Source organism: Streptopelia decaocto, assembly GCF_964273445.1.
Source record: "Streptopelia decaocto genome assembly, chromosome: 5".
Lineage (NCBI taxonomy): Eukaryota > Metazoa > Chordata > Aves > Columbiformes > Columbidae > Streptopelia > Streptopelia decaocto.
The window spans coordinates 35,055,801-35,076,297 of record NC_138659.1 but is presented as its reverse complement, the minus strand read 5'-3'; the positions used below and the strand labels follow the sequence as shown (position 1 = coordinate 35,076,297).

Sequence of the window (20,497 nt, the reverse complement as noted above, 5' to 3'; positions counted from 1 at the left end):
TTATAGAGGGATTTAAGCGTGTAGCTTAGTTAGTGCAGCAGAGCGGAGGGGATGTCATTGTGCACAGCTGCGACAAAGAGAGGCCATAGAACACTGATGTGAACAGAGAAGTTTGTGCTTGCAACAGGTAACACTGATAACAGTGCCATGAAAAAAGGCCAAGGAGCCAAAGCAGCTAATTCTGGTGCTGTGTTTTCATACGAATGTCTCTCCCCGATCTCAGAGGGATGTGTAAAACAAGGTTATCCATTTTGCTTCTCGTCAGATGGGCTCGTGTCAGACGAGGCTGATGTGATATGTGTTATTAGAACTGCGTTTCTGTAATGGCTGTGGTGGTGTAAGCCGTTTCTTCAGCAAACATAACAACGAAATGCTCGGGGCTCTTAAGTTTGAGGACAGACCTGGCAACTTCTACACTCAGCCTGAGAGTTTGGCTGCAGGTGCAGAAAAGCCGTATGTAAGTCCAGGTCTGTCGCTCTGTCCCTCGCAGGAATCGTCTCCGCTTACCCAGGCGCTGCTTTGTTCTGTATCTTTTCAATACATGCCGCAGCGATTGAGGAAACGCATGGAAGCAAACATCTCCATGCTTGGGTGAATGAGGCCGGACCGAACCGCAGGCTGGAAGCCAACTGCCCTGAATTCAAACCTCCGAATTCCACCAATTTCCTTTCGCTCTGTGTCGCTGTTGTAATTGATTGCTATTACCTGTCGCCATGCTTTTTAGTCCACTCCAGCCATACCCCATCACCTCACGTTACACCTGTGGAGAGCACGAGGTTTACAACAGTAGCCTTGTCCTTTAGATACCAGTATTCTGCCTTTTTAGCTGCCATTTGGCTGTTTTAATAACTTTTCTCTATGTACATACAGACTCGTATATTTATTCATTGCACGTTATGTATTTGCTATCTATATTTAGTAATATATATGATATTTATATGTATATAAAACAGTTGTTAGTTCATCTTTTCTTGCTGTTCATCTCCACGAGCATCCATTCATTTTGGGTCTCTTCTGAAAGCCGTTTCATTTCCCAGTAGCGCTGTCCTGCCGGGGAGCAGGGGGGATGCCGTGAAGACATATTTTCACTTGCTATTTTTAAGGCGTGTCCTTTTTTAGCGTTCTGTGAGTACGTGTGCAGCGTCGGGCTGTCAGGGATCTGTCTTGCAGCACCATTTCCTGGCATGGCAACAGGAGGTGTGCTTGAGAAATGACTTTATTACGCCACGTGGGCGTAAGCCAAGCTCAGCTTAGCGCTCCGCATCCAGATGGATGGGCAGGGGGGAGCTCAGACCGGAGAATGCGTCTCTGGTAAAATAAGCATATTTATTAAACGAATCGTACCCCTAAATGTTCCAATACTTACTCTACCGCTTTTATACCCGCAATCTTAAGGAGGACAATATTCAGAAGATGATTAAATTCTGAAGAAGTGTATGAATATGCAGTTTGCACTCTATTGTCAGGCGCACAAAATATTGAGAAGGCGCTTTCTGGCTTGAATATGCACAAATCCAGAAAACCCTCTGACAATCGCTTTGACCTTTGAAATTGGTGATGGAGGAGTTTTAGCTGCTTTGGCTCAGAAAGGTCGAGGGGGTCACCCTGCAGCCATTAGTAACTCCATTTTCTGCTCTGTAACCATTATGAACCCTTTCCAGTAGACGGGAAGGGTTTTATTATCCTCCTGCACAAGCAAGTGACACAGCAGGCGTGGGAGAGGTTTTATTTTGCTTGTTTTCCATCTTTTTTTCTAATTTAAATTGAAATGAGAGTATGATAATTATCATAAACAGTGGCAGAAAATGCACGGGACGTAGCGCTGCGGACGGGTTTTAATTCTTCAGCAAGCCAAAAATTGGCCTGTGCTCTCCCAGATTACTGGAAGGGCTTGGTTTGAGTTCTGCTTTATCTCCTCTCAGGGCACATCTTCCCACTTTGGATTGCAAGCTCAGATAATTAATCTTCCCAAATATCTTTGTTATTTTGCTTATACGTGCGTTCGTCAGTGTACGTATAGCGGATTCGATTGAGAGCTCTGTGCCTTCACTCTGCAGGTGCTGGGATTGTATTTCCCTCCCCTCTTCGAGATAGAAAAAGCATGTTGTGATGGTGTGAGAAACTAAGTTTACTAATAGAAATTACCCCTCTACCTGCCTTTCTCCAAAATGCCCTTTCTAGCTAAAGCACTCACCTTCTTATGAACCCAGCTACAACTTATCTCCTTGGAAATCTATTTACAGGTGTCATTCAGACAGCACATTTTACCTTCTAATCCTCCAACAGAAACCCCTCAAAGTGTTTACTCTTACCCTCGAAGACCTTTATTTGTTAAAGCATCTTTTTCTCTTTGTCTTTCAGACCTGGGCCTGGATCAGTTTATAGTGAAACGCTACGATGGGAAGGTGAGCGCATTAGACTATTAAGCGTATATTATTCAATGGCTTTTTTAACCTAGAGTCCTTTAGTTATTACCTGTGTGTGGGTATAAGTTAAATGAAGTATTTAAAATACTCTTTTCTGAGCTTTTTGTTGTTTAGTAGCACTGCAGTGCTTTTTCCAGAAAGACAGATTGATAGTTTTTTAAAAGGGTCTTATTTTAGTGTTTACAGATAAAATATTGCCTCTTCTTATATACTGGTAAGCCAGGAAATTATGGGTCATAATCATGTTTCTGTGCTGCTTCTTTATGGCTGTTTGAGACCCCCATAAATTGTGCCGTATCAGAGTAAACTCGCTTGACCTTTCCCTTCCAGGCTTATCTACAGGTTCCTAAAGGAAGGAGATGCTCCTGTGTTTTTATCTGCATCCCCAATATCTATTTCTCCCCCCATCAAACAACCTTATTCCATTCCCCTTTTGAAGCCCAGGTCCTTCCTACACAGTACACGATGGTTCTGGATGTTTGTGCTGGCACAGTGTGTGTTGGTAAAACGTTGAGCATGGTCTTGTCCACCTGCCTAAGTGGAACTGCGGAGCATCCTCCCTTTTATTGCAGAAATCAGAGATCAATTAACCACACTGTTAATCCCACTGGTGTGGAGGAGCACGGTAAATGCGGCTCTGGCCCTAGGACTAGCAGCTCATATCGACTTCTCGATGGAGATAACTGCAGGTTCGTTAATTTTCCATCATATCACGTAGTGGTACTCCAGCTTTTAGTGATATTTTAATTTCATCAGCATCATCTGTAAACAAAGCTTCTGTTTTTCCAAAGGGAAATGAATATCTGATCGCACTTCATTGCTGAGCGATGTGCCTGACACATAGTGTCGGGCATTTCCATAAAGCCTCGATACTGGGGAAAAAATGCACTTAAAGCTTTATATAAACACAGCGTGGGCTGAACACATGCAGCTCCCTGTCTTGTTTTGTGGTTAGTAGGGAAAGGTGAAGCCAGGAGGTGGTGAGGTGACAGGAACCCCCGGTGTCAGTGGCGTACGAGTGTTCTGGTTGCCCAGGCAGCAGAGAACAGACAATTGGGAAGTAGTGTTTTGGCAGTTAGTTTTGACACATAAAACTATGAAGCATGTTGTGAACACTTGTTTTCTTCTCCCTCTGACGCAAACGCATGTCTGCTTGTCAGGGTTCAAAAAAAAATCCCCAAAGAAATAGAAAAGTACTTATATTCTTAGTGAAATATCTAACGTTTCTCCGTCTAGTTTGTCAGTCTGTTTTGCGTCTGCTCACTTTCATCACTTGATCTTGTCAAGCTATCACACTCATCCCCGAGGCTTCACATAAACAAGACTTGTTTGTGGGGAAGAAATGCTGAATCCCATGCTATTTTTGCTGATTGTTCCTCTGTCCCTGTGCGCTCTGCGGCCGGTTCATATCGCATCGGACAAAAGATCCGAAGGCAATCCCTTGGCTGAGCGCAGCTTTCTGCTCCTCTGCCCCTCAGCGCCGAGGGCTTGAATTGCAGCACGTTTCAATGTGACAGAGGCGGTGACTGGGGGTTGAAAACCCACAGTCACAGAATCGACTGGGTTGGAAAGACCTCAGAGATCATCCAGTCCAACCCTTGGTCCAACTCCAGCCCATTGACTAGATCATGGCACTAAATGCCATGTCCAATCTCAGCTTAAAAACCTCCAGGGATGATGAGTCCAGCACCTCCCTGGGCAGCCATTCCAATGCCTGACCACTCTCTCTGCACAGAATTGCTTTCTAATCTCCAGCCTCAGTTTCCTCTGCAGAGTTGAAGCCCATGGCCCCTTGTCCTATTGCTGACTGCCTGGGAGAAGAGCCCAATCCCCACCTGGCTAGAACTGCCCTTCAGGTAGTTCTAGAGAGTGCTGAGCTCACCTCTAAGCCTCCTCTTCTCCAGACTAAACAAGCCCAGCTCCCTCAGCCTCTCCCCATAGGGCTTGTGTTCAAGTCCCTTCCCCAGTCTTGTTGTTCTTCTCCGGACCTGCTCCAGCACTTCGGTATCAGTCGGTGTTTGCGGTACCGCGCTCGACTGTGCGTCGTCATCCACGCTCTGAGGATCTTGCCACTCAGCGTGGTGAACACCTGGAGGGTGGACAACAGTCAGTCTTCGCTTTTCGCACCAACCACCTTTCACCCTGATCTGTAGCAGAGTGAAATTGCTTTTTTATGTAACTTACAAGTGCTGATGCTGCACTCGGATGTCTCTGTGCTTTGGTTTGGGTGGTCTGGAAGCGTGGCAGCAGATTTAGGGTACTGCAATGGACTCGATGGCTATCTTCTCCTTGGACCTATTTTTTCCACAGTCTAATAACACCCTAGGAGGAGTTTGCGCTGTTGAAAATGAAGAAATAGAGGTTCTTGTTTGCTTGGCCGTTTGCTTAAAGACATTTGGGACTGACAGAATCTGACTGTGGCTATTAGAGTAGTGCTGATGTCCAGGTGAGAGGATCACTTGAGGAGATGATAAAATAAGTTGGCCTTGGCTCCCCCTTGGTAATGAAAGAACCTGACGGCAGATTGATCTGTCCGATAGCATCGTGTTCTCATTTTATTGCTTGCTTTGGGTTTCAGTTTAAACAAACAACGCTGTCTTTATGCATCAAGCACCGTCTGAGCTGCTGCAGAGCTGCCCCTACTCATTCGAGTTTCACTTGCATAGCGGCACCTGAGGATAAAAATACTTTTGCATCTCTTCCTTCTTGCTTGCTTCGTGTTCCTCTACCTGGAGTCGGTTTTCTGGTGCTTCCCCTTTGTGCATTGGCAGAGCTGATGAGCTCAAGCAAAAGGGCAAGAGGTCCATCGTTCCCCTGAGCATCCTTCCAAATGTCACACAGGGGTAAGGGGACTTGTGATCAGAAAGTAACGGACTTGTTCACTGGAGATTTCCTTCTCGTTTTTAAGGTGAGAGGAGTATGTGAGCAGCCAGACGTGAGCAAACTGTGGTACTGGAAGTACTGACGGTCTGCAGGGTAGATCCTGGCTGAAGAGTGGAAAAGAGAATTCATTGTAGTTCCAAGCAGAGATGTATACCCAGGGTTGCATGCAAGGAACAATTTAGAAAGAGATATGGCAAAAAGAATAGAACCAGCTGTGCAGTCAGTTGGATTTTAATTACATATTACAGGACGATGTTTTAAGTATCAGTGTGAATTTTGAGCCCGCGTGTTTGAGATTTAAACACCGCGGTATTAGTAAGGAGATGCAGAAGCTGCTCTTTTTGCAGAACTGATTTTATTTATGTAAAACTACTGTCAAAACAACTAATTGGCCATCCTATGGTGGCTGGGACTGGTCTTGCCGAGGGATTTTATGGAGTGATGTACCTCTGTATTGTAACTGTATCAGGTTTCTGAAGCATCTTGCTGTGCTTGTGATCCAGCGCTATGGTGAGAAGACAATACCTGGTTTTGTTTGTGTTGTGTTTTTGTTTCCTTCTTCCTCGTGCTAATTTATAGAGTTGATGCAGAGGGAGGTAAATGTTATCGCCTTATTAATGAGAACAATGCTTGTGTAATTTGAGCCGAAATGCTTTTTCTTCAACTCATTGTAAGACCAAAAACCCTGGAGACATTAATCCAGCCAAATCCCCTGGCGAGATCGGTTTGCCAACATGAGCTCGTGGTGTCTCTGACCTGCTGCTGGGCCGAGTGCGGAAGAGGAAAAAGAGACATTGATTACTATAAATTCAGAGTAGAAAAAAAATATATCTCTATTAATCAGGCTGCAGACATGTCCAAGTGTTCATGTTGAGCCTGAACAAAAGGCTGATGTGAACAGAGACACCGTCTAACGCGTAGCTCGGGGTGTAGTGCTGTGAAGACGTCCAGACCATGACTGTTCATCCCCTCCCATGTCTCGTTCTTCCTCTTGTATTTTGGCTGTGGGAAAGCAAATGCTTTTTTAACCCATCTGTGGGAGAAATCGCTCCTGTTGTCCCTTCTCTCATCTACCGTCTTGAAAAGCACGCTCTGGTTAGGAAGGGAAGTCCTGTTTAATTGATGATGTGCTGTTCCCCTGCTGCTTAATACTCGTTAGGGCTTAGGAAAGGGCACTTTTGAGAGCGACATGGAAATGTTCTTTGCGCATCTGATTTGCAAACTGAGGCATGGGGCTGTTTCATCACTCTTTGCCCTCATTTTGCTTAGCAAGAGGATAGTAGAAACCTGCTTCCACTAAGTGTGTCTCTTAGCACAAGTAACTTGACAGAAGCTTCATTAATGTTACATAAGTTCTAACACAGATTTTGGTTAACGTTTTCTTTTTTTTGTGCCCTCTCTGTTTACTCGATGTTTGGTTTTTTTTGACTGATGCATTAATGATTGACGAGCTTAATCTCTCCAAGAAGAGAAGCAGCGATGCTGTTAGTGGCGCTCATCTAAGCGTGAGCTGCAGATGCACCCTGTTCAGAGCAATTCGGTCCCTGTCCCCTGGATCCTTTGTGGTGCCCGGCCCAGGGGAGCTCCCAGGAGTCCCACAGCTGAGATTTCAGCGGTGGAACATGGGGGAAAGGTGGGAACCGAGGCAGAAAAGCAATGTGGTGGGTGCACAGCACAGATCTGTCTTTGTGCGGGTGGGCGCTCGCAGTGCTTTTAAAACACCTCGAGACCATTTAGGAAAAAAAACAAACTACACAACACTCTAGATGGCTTATTAGTTTAATAAAAAATATACTTGACTTACTCTTTTTGTTCTCCTGTGGGGAAAATTTCTTGCTACTGCTTAATAAGAATGAAAGCCTTCAAGCTACCAGCGGCAGCTTACCCTCCTGCTACCATTGCTGCAGTAAGTAATTACAGAGGCTTCCAATGCCCTTTAATTACATTTATGGATTAAGTATTTCCTGCCAGCATTTATATTTACATCTCTAGATGTTTGGAGATGCCGTAGAGTAATGCAGAGCAACAGCAAAGCAAAGAGAAAGGAAAATACTTCAGATGGTTTTTGTAAGGGACAGTGAAACACCTGAAATTTGCTTCCATTGTAATAATGCAGTTGATTGACTGTGCCAGGTAACTGAGAAGGATACTCAGTCCTTTCTCTAGTGTAGACACAATGAGAACAGGTGAGGAGTCCTTCAGATCCTGCTGTATGAGTTCCTGCCAGTGTCTATAGAGTCTTTAGGGACGTGGTTTAGTGACTGTGTCAAGTTAATGGTTGGACTCAATGATCTTGAGGGTCTCTTCCAACCAAAATGATTCTATGATTCTATGTTTAAGAGTGTTGGGAGTAAATGAGCCCCCATTGTCAGCAGTCTGAGCTGTGAGTCGAGCTTATTATGGCTTGATTGGAGATACCTTGAAGTGTTCAGCTGTCCTGGAACAGCGCTAATTGCAGATTTCCTGCTTCAAATTCCTTCAGCTTCTGATCTTAGTGCAGGTAGTTTTTCACATAATAACCGGAAAGCATCTTCTCACATAGAAAATAAACTATATAAAAGTTCCTCCGCTGTCTCCAGAAGTGTCTTAATGAACCTCTGGGAGATGGTTCTTGCCCGTGAGGCTTTGTGGAAGCATGCAGAGGTGCCGTTTGTTACAGATAATCAGCAAATCTGGGCTGAGCTACCGTGATTTGTCTTGTCTTGACTTTCTTTGCTGACACTGGTGTCTGTGGGTTTGGGTTTCTTTGCTCAATAGCTTTTTTGTCCCAGCCAACGTGGCTCCCACACGCTTTGGTTACCAGTTTTTAGGTACTTCGGTGTTCCTCACTGCATTTCGCTGTTCATTGGGAACTGTGCCCAATGGCTAATTCTTCTCCTGGCTTGTTTTGAATAAAAGTTTTGTTGAAGAAAATCCTTAATTTCTTGTAACACAGGTAAACGCATGGTGCACAAACATCCCTGTGGACACCTGGGTTACTGTATGCCCACGTACGGAACACGCTTTATCTGTTCCTACCTCCTATACCAAATGTTCAGCTTTGACAGAGGTCTACTTGCTGGGATCTTTATGTACCACTAATTCTGTTGCTCGTTTTCACAGGGCTCATTGGGCAGGCTACTAAAACGCTCTGCTGGCTCCATCTCCTCTTTTATTCTGGTTTCTAGGTACCTGGCGGATGTTACTTCCAGCTACTAACATCTCTGATATTTGTGTCTTTATTCTAATTGTGGTTTGGTTTTGTTGTTGATGTAACCAAGCATTACCTCCTTTTCTTCCCTTTTCTAACCATCTCCCCTTCCACCAGGATTTCTGGCAGGTACAAAGCAGACAGCATGTGCTTTAATTACTTTGTGCTTCAGACCTCATAATATGCACTTTTCATGTAAAAGGGACAGTGTACGCTCAGCCCTGCTCCTTGAATAAGTAATCCTGAATCCTTTCCTTGATCCTCAGCCTAAAGGGTTTATTTCCAAATACTCGAATTCAGCTTGTTAAGAGCAGAGTCCTCAGGGTAAGCGTTAATACATGGCTTGAGTAATGGGAACATCTTTGAGCAAAGCTCGAGCATGGTCCTCCTAATTTCATTGTGTCTTTTGAGGCTTCTGACTTATTTTGCAGTTTGGTGACACTGTGCTAGGCTGGCTCTGGATTTTCTGCCCAAGGCCACGGGGTTAGTTCTGTTCTGTGAGAAAGGCCAAGTGCTGTGAGGAAACATCAGCTACTGTGATGTGTATGAGTTTGGAGAAGGTTATTTTTTGCCACCTTTCTTGAGTTTTCCAAGTTACAGAACTATGTAGGGTGAGCTATGTTAAAGAATATTTTAGGATGAAGATATTTAAATGCTGTAGTTCACGGAATCCCAGAATGTCAGGGGTTGGAAGGGACCTGGAAAGCTCATCCAGTGCAATCCCCCCATGGAGCAGGAACACCCAGATGAGGTTACACAGGAAGGTGTCCAGGCGGGTTGGAATGTCTGCAGAGAAGGAGACTCCACAACCCCCTGGGCAGCCTGGGCCAGGCTCTGACACCCTCACCATGAAGAAGTTTCTTCTGAAATTTAAGTGGAACCTCCTGTGTTCCAGTTTGAACCCATTGCCCCTTGTCCTGTCACTGGTTGTCACCAGAAGAGCCTGGCTCCATCCTCCTGACACTCACCCTTTCCATATTGATCCCCAGGAATGAGTCCCCCCTCAGTGTCCTCTTGTCCAGCTCCAGAGCCCCAGCTCCCTCAGCCTTTCCTCACACGGGAGATGCTCCACTCCCTTCAGCATCTTGGTGGCTATGCTGGACTCTCTCCAGCAGTTCCCTGTCCTGCTGGAACTGAGGGGCCAGTTCCTGAGGTGGTTTCTAGGGAAGGGAACTAGATAGCAGAGAGAAGTTGATTAGTAAGTAAAAAGGGAAATGTACTCTAAATGCTTTGTTTGCCCCGTAGCTTCGTGATGTTAATGAAACCTATAGGGGAAGTCAGCAAAAAATAAGCACCTTGGTGACAAAGTGCCCTTAAGTGGGTGTGTGCGCTCCTTTAATTCGGAAGTGGTTTACGGATTCATTTTTTTGCTTTAATTTCTTTGATAGTTTTGCTGGCACTAGGTTAATGCTTCATACTGAAGTGACAAAACAGATCTCCAAAAACTGTCCTTTGGTGACAGAGGGTTGGTGGGGAGAGGGAAGAAGGATGGATGGAGCAGGTGGGAGGGAATGTTTCAAGGGATGCTCGACCTCACCAACTACAGGAGTAGGGCCCATCTGGATGGGAGAAGCAGATGGAGTGACGAGTGAGATAGTGGAAGGGAACGGCAACATTTCTACTTGCGTCTGAATTTGGTTCCTTAACCATTTGCAATCATGACGGCAAGCTCTAATTGCATGATTACATGCACTTTTTTTCCCCCAAGCCCCTTTCTCATCTGGTGGGTGATTAATGCTGAGTGTTTGGCCCTGACCTCATTGTCTGAGCCAATGTTCAGTACTTGCTTTCTGCACAGAATTATTATTTTCCCCACGTGCTTTCACACCGGAGTTTTTATCAGGGAAAACGAGCAATGTGCTTTATCAACATAATGAGTTGATCTCGGTAACGCAGGCTGAGGCGAGGGAAAGCAGAACCCCCGCTTCCCATCCGGAGACCCAAACAGCCATTTAAATTCCAAGGTGCCAAAAGTCAACTCGTTTTGGACGCGTGATTCGAGCCATCAAGGACCTCATTTGAATCCTCCCCCCCACATTTCCACTGTGATTCTCCACACCGTGATTTCATAGCCCTGCAGAGGCCCGAGCAGCAGTGTAGACTGTCCCTTTTCCGACACATTTCCAATATGCTTTTCCAGCAGGGGTTTCTCCCTTGCATGAGAGGTTTGCTGCCTGCGAAGGGTCGTACAGAATGCTGGCCTTGCCTTTCAGGTGCCGTTTGTTTTAAAGGTGATGAATATTTCCGGCCTTGCTGGAAGGAGGGAATGCAGGTTTCTCTTTCCAGTCTCAGGAGACCACCTCTAGTAATCATCGCAGCCCATTGGTATGTGTCCAAATTCAGAGGGACAGACCATGCAGAACAACTTCACCTATGTCCAGTCTGTATTTTATGTCCCTGTGTATATATACAGACAAAATATCAAAGGTTTTAAAATACTCTTTGTTAAATTATACTCCTAAAAGGTCCTAAGCGGCAATATTTATCTGCCAACAGTAAATTTTAAGCGTTTTCTCAGCAGGGTTTGCCGTGCGGAATCTGTGTTTGCCTGTGTTAATATGTAGACTTCATAGTAAATTATCTACAAATGACGCTGTGAACTTCGCTGCACAAAGAGGTTTGTGAGTTGCAGAAAGCCCTTGTGCTCTTCCCGTCACAACCTTAAACACTTTTTCTTATTTAGTGGCAAATAAAAAGTGATATAAAAAGAATCCCAGTGGCTTATTTTACATCCGTGTTATAAAGCGAGTTCTAACAACTGAGCCCCTCAGTTCTCCCGCAAGTCTTTTATTTGTCCTTGTTTCATAGCATGGAGGGGCCTCACCTGCCTTTTTCCTTCAAGGGCTTTTGAACATTTAGGCTGAAAGGCATGAATCTGATTTTTGAAATCCTTTTTATTGCTTTATTTCAGCTTTCTTAATGGTGGGTAGCGAGGTGCCAGCCTGAGGTGTCATGAAATGTCCCTCATGACAGCCTCCCTCATTTCGGAGCTTCCAGCTGAGCATTTGGACGCAGCTGGAGTTCCAAGCATTCGTATTTTAGTTACTGTACCCGGCTGTGGTTTTCACTGGCATTTTTAAGGGTTTTTATCTCTTCTTAGAGAGATTTAGTTTGTGAAGAGACACACATCCCAAAATAGTAATAATATGGAGGGTCATCTTTGCCTTATAAAGCCAGAAAACTCAGAAACAAGGAGAAAACCTGTCCATGTTAGGCAAACACAGATACATATATATTTAAACTCCTAATGTAAAAAAGAGAATATTCCTTTTTAACACTGAACATGCAACATTTGAACTTCTTTTCCTATACACCTACACCTAAAATAAATGTATTAATAGATGTCTTTCAAACGGTTTGCGTGACTGAAGGTGGTCGGTTGGGACTGGAAGAGAATGGCTTTGCAGCAAGGGGACTTCACTGTCGGAAATGTTCATGGGTTTGTATTTGCTTCCACACAATTAGTAACCTTAAAGTGTTTATTTTAAGAAGGAACAAACTGAGCCTGCTGACATTTGTCAATAGAAGATGGTTCTGGAGAAATACTCATTATCTTGCATGCACTTGGGTATTTATTTTGTTGTAAGTCGCTGTGGAGTGGTCACATAAGGCTGGTGAATTCCTGAAGCTTTGGTGTATATAAGCACAAAGGTGATGTTGAAATATAAGTTAATGTGAATAAATGTGCCAAGCAAGTGTGTTTTCTCCTCCAGATTGAAACACAGTCGACTTTTAAGTGATTTACCAGGAATGCGTTCTTCCCAAAGCAGCACATTAAATGCTGCTCGTTAAGTAGTTTCTGAAATGCACAATGAAGTGGGTTTAGCTGGTAAAGCTTTTCCAAACACGCTTTAGGAATGTGATCACCAACACCTTGTGTCCAGCTCTTCCTCTGCACCGAAGGCATCCTGAATGCAGCTTTTTCTCAGATTTGTATTATTCCCATATTACACTCTTCGCTCAGCCCTCGGAGAACTAGTTTAAAATCCCAAATAAAGGTGTAGTATTTGCCAAGGAATGGAAGGAATCCGTGGGGTTTGGTTTGGTTTTTCCTCCCCAAATCCTTCATTACCTGGGAGCCGTACCGTGGACTTGGCTCCAGCAATATATCAATTTTGGGACAGAATATGTGAAGTTTGTGATATATGTTCATGTGCTTTGCTTGCAGCCCTGGAACACGAGTCCAGGGAGTTGCCTGCGGGTGGCATGAAATACTTGTGTTCTTTTTGGAGCACACGGGTTCGGGGGAGCTTGGTCGCTGCTGTTCTGGTGCTGTTTGTTGGGCTTGGAGCCTGAGCTGGAGAAGGGCAAACCAAGCTTTGTTGTCCATGTATTGTAAAATAACCTGCCTGAATGCCTGTAAAAACAAGTTGTATTCCACTGAGACTGTATGGCAGCTTCTCACTGAACTCCCACAGCTGTGCTTGTGCTGAAGGCAATGATACACTTGGGTTTCTTTTTCTCTTGATGTGTTAATTTGGATGCTTGCTCGTTTGTCCGCTTGTTTAATATGAATCTACTGCTTGAGTACGAAGTACATCAGCCTTGTGAACTGGTTCCTGTGCTTGCTCACTCCTTAGATGCTCAGTTTCGAATGTGCTGAATGATCTTCATCAATGACTCTGGTTTTGGGAATGGCTTTAACAGAGAAACAGATTAAGTGGCAGACATTTGACTGTTTTAATGGAGCACTATGGGAATTGTCTGGTGTTCAGATGCAAAAGGGTGCGAAATGTGAAAGCTGGTCTGAAATGGTGTGGATTTGTGAAGGTGCCTTGTCTCTAAAACAGGTAGAAAGCTTGGAAAGATGTTTTTCCCTACATTTTTCTCATCCCATGCGTTACCTTTCTGGCTAGGAAGAAAGTAGGATGCGAAAATAAACTAGTGGTCTATGGGTGGTGGGTTTAGGTGTTAGGGCTGATTTTGGTTTCTCCTCTTTGAACTCAGAGGGATCGCAGCCATCCACGTTTTGCTTTGGAAAGTAGGTAGATTTGTTTTCTTTTCTTTTAAATTATTACTTTACATCGTTCTCCTTGGGGTTCATAATATAACAGTGCAGAACATAGTGTTTAATGGTGGGGAACGACCCCTGCGAAGGATGCTCCCCGCCTTTCCCGTACTTAATGGAAAGCAACCAAACACGCAGCTTCTCGGTGAGCCAGCAGAACAGAAATGGGAGAGTCGTGAATTGTTTAGACCTCCTGTCCTCCTGCGGCTGGAAACCTGTAAAATCCTATTGACCAGGTCAGTTGTTATCGTCTTCTGTTAAGATCAGCAGGAGAAGTTCCCTTTCCCGTTGGCGCCCAGCATACGTTCCTCTTCCCCAGGTTTCTGACAAGTAGATGCTTGTTTAAAATAAGTAATAAAAGACCTTTACTTTTGTTTGCTCGAAGATGCAGATGACGAAACACTTCTCCTCCCCATCTGTTTAAACCTTGGTGTTTCAGAGAGCGATTAATTTAATATCTTTTCAATTGTTAGTCTATGGCTGCGTTTCTTAGCTGATGAGGAACATGTTGAGCTGTTTGGTGCTGACTGTGAATTTCAAGTGCCAGAAAAGAAACCCATAAAAATTAATAGGCCAACCTCTGAAACTTTTTCTCATGGGATCCTTGGAGTGGATGAGGTAGGACGCTAATAGGTAGTCTATGATAAATGCTGTTGAAGGCGGACGGTGGGAGGAGAGGCAATAAATCACAGCAGCAGGTGAGATGCAGAAACCTGCTTTCTCCACAAATCCTCCTTTGGGTTGAAAGGCAAACCAGACATGGTTTATTTGTCCTTAACCTAAGCATCACAGTAATGTTGCTTCGGGTCCATCTTGATGGGAAAGGAAGCAAAAGCTGCTTTGCTGTGGTTTTTTTTTGCAGTAAATGATACTTGGACCTGGTGTTCTGTGAGCGTAAATAGGTGTTATCTGGAATGAAACAAATGCCATTAGCATGCTGTCTGCTGTTAGTGATTTGCCTCTTATTTAATCCCTGATGCTCCCAGATGGTAAAGGCAGAGCTACTGGGAAGGGTTTTATTTGATAGATAACGTTGAACTTTTTGTTTTCTTGAAAACTGTGTTTTTTAGGGGGCTGACCTGATGATTTTTGTCTGTTTTCTTGTGGTTTCCGAGCCAGGTACAGGTTAAATTTTCATCTCAATTATTAGCTGAGCTCATCCCCACTCTGCAGTCCCATACAATGGTGAGTTCTCCCCAAACCGGGAGCCATCGGCTGCAGACCTGGGTCTCGCTGGGACGTCTCCTTGGGCAAAGCAACCGCCTGGTTGCTTCAGAGCTCTCCTTGCTCTTCGCAAGCCTTAAACTGTTCGACTCCATGTGTTGTTTTGCCTGCTGATTTTTATTGTCGATTAACCGGTTTTCTTTCCTTTGTCTTGTATATGATGGGATCTCCGCTAGACAGAGGTAACGGTGGGGGACAGTTGTGCAGCTGGACCCTCGTGTGGTGGTGTTTGTCGGTGGTTTTTCCTAAAACCTTTCCTAAACGCAGCCCTCGCTTTTCACCGTGCTCCTGTGCTTGCATGGCCTGGTGTCTGTGGAATAACCTCATCCACGCCTCCTCTCCTCTGTTCTTAATGCGTGCGTGTGCCTCCTCCCGCCGTGTCCTTACAACGGGTCACCAGTGTGGATTTCCTAACAGTTTTATGGATCCTTTTCAGTCTTTGAAGCTTCAAAGGGACTCAGAGTTTTAGCTTAGTAAGGGACATTAGTTGATGAAACACGTGGTGTTTTTCTATTCAGCAAGACGTTAAAAAGGAGCAAGAGAGATTGAGGTTGGTATCGGTCCTGGCTCCTCCTAGTGAGCCTGATTCCCATGCTTCTGATATCTTCACGTTTTTGATAACTTTGATCATACTTTATGTCAAACGGTTCTTTCTTGGCTACCGCTACCACAGACTATCACTAAAATGCTATTAGCGAAATATAAAATATTCCTTTTTTGAATCCTATTCCTAAGACTAATCTCTCCAAGATTCAGGCAATTTTAAGCCAAACGGCTTGGTTGAGATGGGGGAGCCCTGATCTTTGCAGAGTGCTCCTCCCAGGTTTGAAGGCTGGAAAAGGTCCGCTGGATATGAACAGAGATGGTGGGGGGTGTGTACGTGGAATGGCTTGTTGGTGGTGAGGATACAAATGGAACCTTCCATGTCTCTATTTAATCGATTGCTTTGTTTTCTCTTTTTGGGGTGTGGGTCGGATGAATAAATAGAAGTTATCCCAGGAGCGAGAGAAGTTTGCGGATGAAGACAGCATATTCTATGCGCTCGGAGAATGTGGACTCATTTCTTTCTCCGACTACATCTTCCTCACGACAGTCCTTTCCAGTAAGTATAGAGTTTTGTGGTCTTTATTGTTCTTTCTCTGCACTTACTGCTTTTTTCAGTTTTGAAGGTTTACAAGCAATGAGTCTGCTATTGTCGTCTCCATACATTTCCGTGAAAGGAACTCTTGATTGCTTGAAACTCGAGCTGAGTGAATAATTGCTATTGCCTCGTCTTTTTAGACGTAGCTTGGAGTGTTTCAGAAAGACAAGCAGATTGATGACTTCTGAAGATTTATTCCTCATTTTAAAATGTGGCGCTTGTTTTCGTTTGAATGAGTCATTTGACGTGCTGTTCAAAATTCTAAATGGAGATATGTTCTCGAGTTGGGTTCATAGGATATTCCTGCGTTTGGATGGATGTTGCTGTGCAGCTCTTCACTGGTTACCAGGCTGTTTGAACTCCGTTTTCCAGCTGTATTTTCACTGGTGTAAGCTCAGGTTGTGCGTGATGTAATGTAATGAGGAGAGAGTTAAGCCGTTTACGTTTCAACAAGTATCACTAGATACCTTCTGTCTTTTTGCCCTGCTGCACTTGACCTGTGCTGGTGATATTTCTGTAATCTGCTCATCTGTTCCACCGAACTCTTCTGCTCTTGAGGTGCCAGCACTTGGAATTTTGCTTTCTTGGCAAGAAACAGTGAAACTAAAGCCTTTGGTAACGCCAAATGGCATTTCTAGACTTTCTTTGTGGGGAAAGCAAGCTCACAAACTCATTTGCAGAGCTCGGAAGGTGCATCACTAACAGGAAAGTCAACACAAATTCTGGTTGTTTTCCATCTCTGTCAGTAAATGTGGGGTAATGGGGAATGTGCCGCTGTCCAAACGAACCTGAGACCTTTAATTTCAGAAAACTTGGCCGTGTCATCTTGTAAATACCTGTTTAACGATGATGTGATTATAGGAATTAAAAAGCTGGGTGCTTTCCAGTTTCCTGCAGAGCCGTTGCTGCCGGCTCGCTGCTGTTCAGGGAGTCAGCGGCTGATTCACTCACGTTCTGTAAAAGCAACAGGTGCTTTATTTTTATTTCCCTGTATTCTCACATGCTGTAACATGGACAAATGGAAGAGGCATTTCATTTATTGAGGATCCGTTACCGGGGGAAGCACCATTCAAGGTCGTGGTTGTTGTCAGATGGACGTGGTGGGGGAAGACACGTATGTGACCTTCATCTTGTGAGAACAAACACTGCGATGTAAAGCTCGCTCAAGCTCAGTTTGTGTTATGATTTTAATCTGCTTTGTTGTTTGACTGAGTCTCAGAGCTGACTGCTGAGACTTCTGCGGTTCTTCCTTACGTTAGTCCGACCTGTGCTGAAGTTATCCAAGGTATTTTTGCTTGTGTAGCGAAGGCTTTTCAGCCGAGTCTCCGCAGGCAACAATGAACTTGCAAGCCTGTAGTATTGCATTACTGAGCGTGGTACAGAAAACACTGGTGCCCTTGGTGCTACGGCCGTGCGGGTGGTGAACAGCCCCCCTATTCAAGTACGCAGGACACACAATTAATTTCATGTCCTTCCGCAGGCAGCACTAAGAGAAATTGTTCTTGCTTTAGTTTAATTGATTTGTTGTGAGAATAAAAGGGACTACCTGTTAGATTAGCAGCCAGCCTGGTTTTGGAGGGCTAGGTTTTTTTCCTCTGTTTTCGGACTTTTCAACGTGTTCACAAGTATTGGGGGGTCAGGCTGACGAGAGGAGACAGAGGTGGGTGGTGTGTGTGCTGAGGAACGATGGGCAGGTGGGCAAGGCAGGAGCCTGCAAGAAGGAAGAATTCAAGAGAGAAGAGAAAAGGATTCCAGGACTTTCAGGCCGACTTCTCGGTATTTTGGGAGTTTGCTGAATGGTTATGGAAGGCGGAGGAGTGTGTGTGGAGCTACTGTCAGACAGGGATTCCCCAGAGGAAGGGGTTTGGTTTCATTTTTGAAAGCATTTGCTTTTATAACAAGCAAACTCCCAAACAAACCTTGTCCTGTAGCCAGGTGGAAAATTCACTGTTATGCCATGCTGGTTCACTCTCTTACTAGTAAACAAAACTTGCAGGAGTCCAGTAGTTTCTGATTTATTTTTTTATTCTCTCGGGATATAAATAAAACAGAATGAGGAAAGTACATCTTAAACCTGACAGTTCAAGATGAGTTTTATTGCTGTGTTGTTTAAATAACCCAAGCATTAAGAAGGCATCTGGACAAGGACAAGCTGTAGACTACATCAAATAGCTAAAAGCCACTAAATATTGAGAAAGAAAAGTGGTGTATTGAGCTGTAAAGCAGGAGAATCTGAAGAGAAGCGTGAAGCCGGGTCTGGGGGTGGGAGATGCTGCTCCGTTGTGCTCACAGACACATCAGCTGCAGTCTGGTCCAGTTTATTGAACTCAAACCTTATCAGTGAGACTCTCTGAGAACAAGAAACCCCAAAGGGCTTCATGGTGTCACAGAATCACAAAATGTTAATGATTGGAAGGGACCTCGAATGATCTCAGCAGCGCTGCTGGGACGGCTCCTGCCCCTCTCTACCAAAAGCACCGCCAGCCTTTGGGAGGGTTTCCTAAAGCTTTGCATTGTAACTTGTCTTTTTTGCAGCTTTGACGCTCGCTTCGCTTGTTTTCTCTGAAATTAAGGGCAACAAAGATGCTGAAGGGAGTGGAGCATCTCCCGTGTGAGGAAAGGCTGAGGGAGCTGGGGCTCTGGAGCTGGACAAGAGGAGACTGAGGGGGGACTCATTCATGGGGATCAAGATGGAAAGGGGGAGTGTCAGGAGGATGGAGCCAGGCTCTTCTCGGTGACAACCAGTGACAGGACAAGGGGTAATGGGTTCAAACTGGAACACAAAAGGTTCCACTTAAATATAAGAAGAAACTTGTTCCCAGTGAGGGTAACAGAACACTGGCCCAGGCTGCCCAGGGGGGTTGTGGAGTCTCCTTCTCTGCAGACATTCCAACCCGCCTGGACACCTTCCTGTATAACCTCATCTGGGTGTTCCTGCTCCATGGGGGGATTGCACTGGATGAGCTTTCCAGGTCCCTTCAACCCCTTACACTCTGGGATTTTGTGTCTCTGGAATATGGAGTGTGCGGCAGCTGCTGGGAGGGAGAGGAGAGCGGGCTGAAGGCTTCGTCTGTGTGTTGTTCCCAGAGAGCTGTTTGCATATTGCACCCTGTTTTATTTGCAAGTGGTTTTTTGCTTTATCACTGTCTGTTCTTTGCAGTTGCCGTTGTTTCTGTGAAAATGTATTTTTAAAGCAACTAATAAAATCGCATAGAAATGCTCCATAAGGTTAGCATTTCATTAAAGGCAACGAGAGCTGAGTGGCCTTGAGGACACCCCCTGGTTTCTGTCGCTTCAGCTGTTCCTCGTGTTTTGGGGCAGAGGTAGAAAAATGAGCAAAATTCGGGATAAGCAAAAGGCTGATGGGATTTCTCTTGGGTCCTTCAAAATGTCATAGGAAAGCAAAGACATTGCTTCCCTAACCAAAGAGGTTTTTGCTTTTCGGCTTGTGGAACATGTGGAGGAAAGGAGGGCAAGAGCTTTTGCATCACCAGCGGCTGTGGTTTCAGAGCAGACGGGTCTGTTGTCCAGGCGTGCTAATGCCTCCTTGATTAACAGGTACTGAAGGGAGCTGGGCATTAAAAGGACGAGTGGGTGTTGTTTCTGTAATTGGACTGTCTCTGGGTCTGGATTTACTCCTCCTGGAAGGAGGCTTAAGTAGCATTGGCTCAAGCCAAAGTCATTACTCTCTTGCCAGGGCTCTTGTCACAGACCTGCGGCTCCTTCTCCTCTCTCCTGCGGGTTCATCCCTGGGCCTGTATCCTGGGCCTCTTGCCCAGGATACATTCACCTTTTTAAACCTTTTCTTTCCCCTGTGTAGGAAATAAATCCCAAGCCTCCTAGCTCTGGAAATTATTTTCTGGCGGGATTATCGAGTGCTGTGTGGGTCTGTGCTGCTCTCCGGGGTCCGTTTGCACTGTAGCTGGCTGACACGAATGTTTTCAGCCTCCTTTCCTTGCCACGAGTGAGATCTGTTTTCTTACCGGTGGTGCTTTAATCCTGCAAAGCAGCACAAAGTGCCGCAGGGCTCGCTTCTATGAGAAAAGGAGATATAAGCTTGCTTTGAGTTTATAGGAATATTTTTGTATGCGGTCCTGTTGGTGGTAATTTTATCTTTAAACTTCCAAGACCACCTCTTTACCTACATGCCCATACGTGGGTGCACCTCATCCACACTATATGGATGTCTTCAATACGTTCCCACCAGCCCCATTGCTGCCATGTGGGATTTCCAAGATGTACCTGAGCAGCGCAGAGATTCTCTCCCAAGGGATGTCCCAGCTTCCAAACATAAGCCCAATGGCTTCACGTCAGGGCTCTCTGGCTCAACATCCCACCTCTGCCGTGGGCTGGTAGGACAGAAATGGGGCACATTTCTCACAACTGGCAGTTTGGGATCTTCCCAAGCAGAGCTTGAGCTCTCCGCTTTGAAAACCGACATTAGGGCACGGGATGCTCCACCAGCGGCCGTCTTCACTTGGTCTGTCTTGGTTCAGCTCTTCATTCCTTGCATTTGTGTGGTGTGATGGGCTGATGGATCTCCACCAACCTCCTGGACCACAGAGGACAGTACATTTGCAGCGGGGAAGGACTAATTCACGTGCAGCACTTGTTAGCATGAGTGG

The 20,497-nt window shown here is 45.1% G+C and overlaps 1 protein-coding gene across 3 annotated transcripts in view; it reads left to right on the top strand.

Annotated features, from left to right (window-relative positions):
* Window positions 1-20,497, top strand: part of MICU1 (mitochondrial calcium uptake 1) — a 103,688-nt gene that overhangs the window by 40,424 nt on the left and 42,767 nt on the right. The window contains exons 6-8 of one of the 3 annotated variants that reach the window (XM_082052385.1): window positions 2,362-2,405; window positions 14,627-14,692; window positions 15,719-15,833. In XM_082052385.1, the coding sequence (XP_081908511.1) occupies window positions 2,362-2,405; window positions 14,627-14,692; window positions 15,719-15,833 (225 nt within the window). Of the gene's footprint in view, window positions 1-2,361; window positions 2,406-8,411; window positions 8,477-14,626; window positions 14,693-15,718; window positions 15,834-20,497 lie in introns of all 3 variants that reach the window. The other 2 variants (XM_082052384.1, XM_082052383.1) reach the window with 2 other exon arrangements.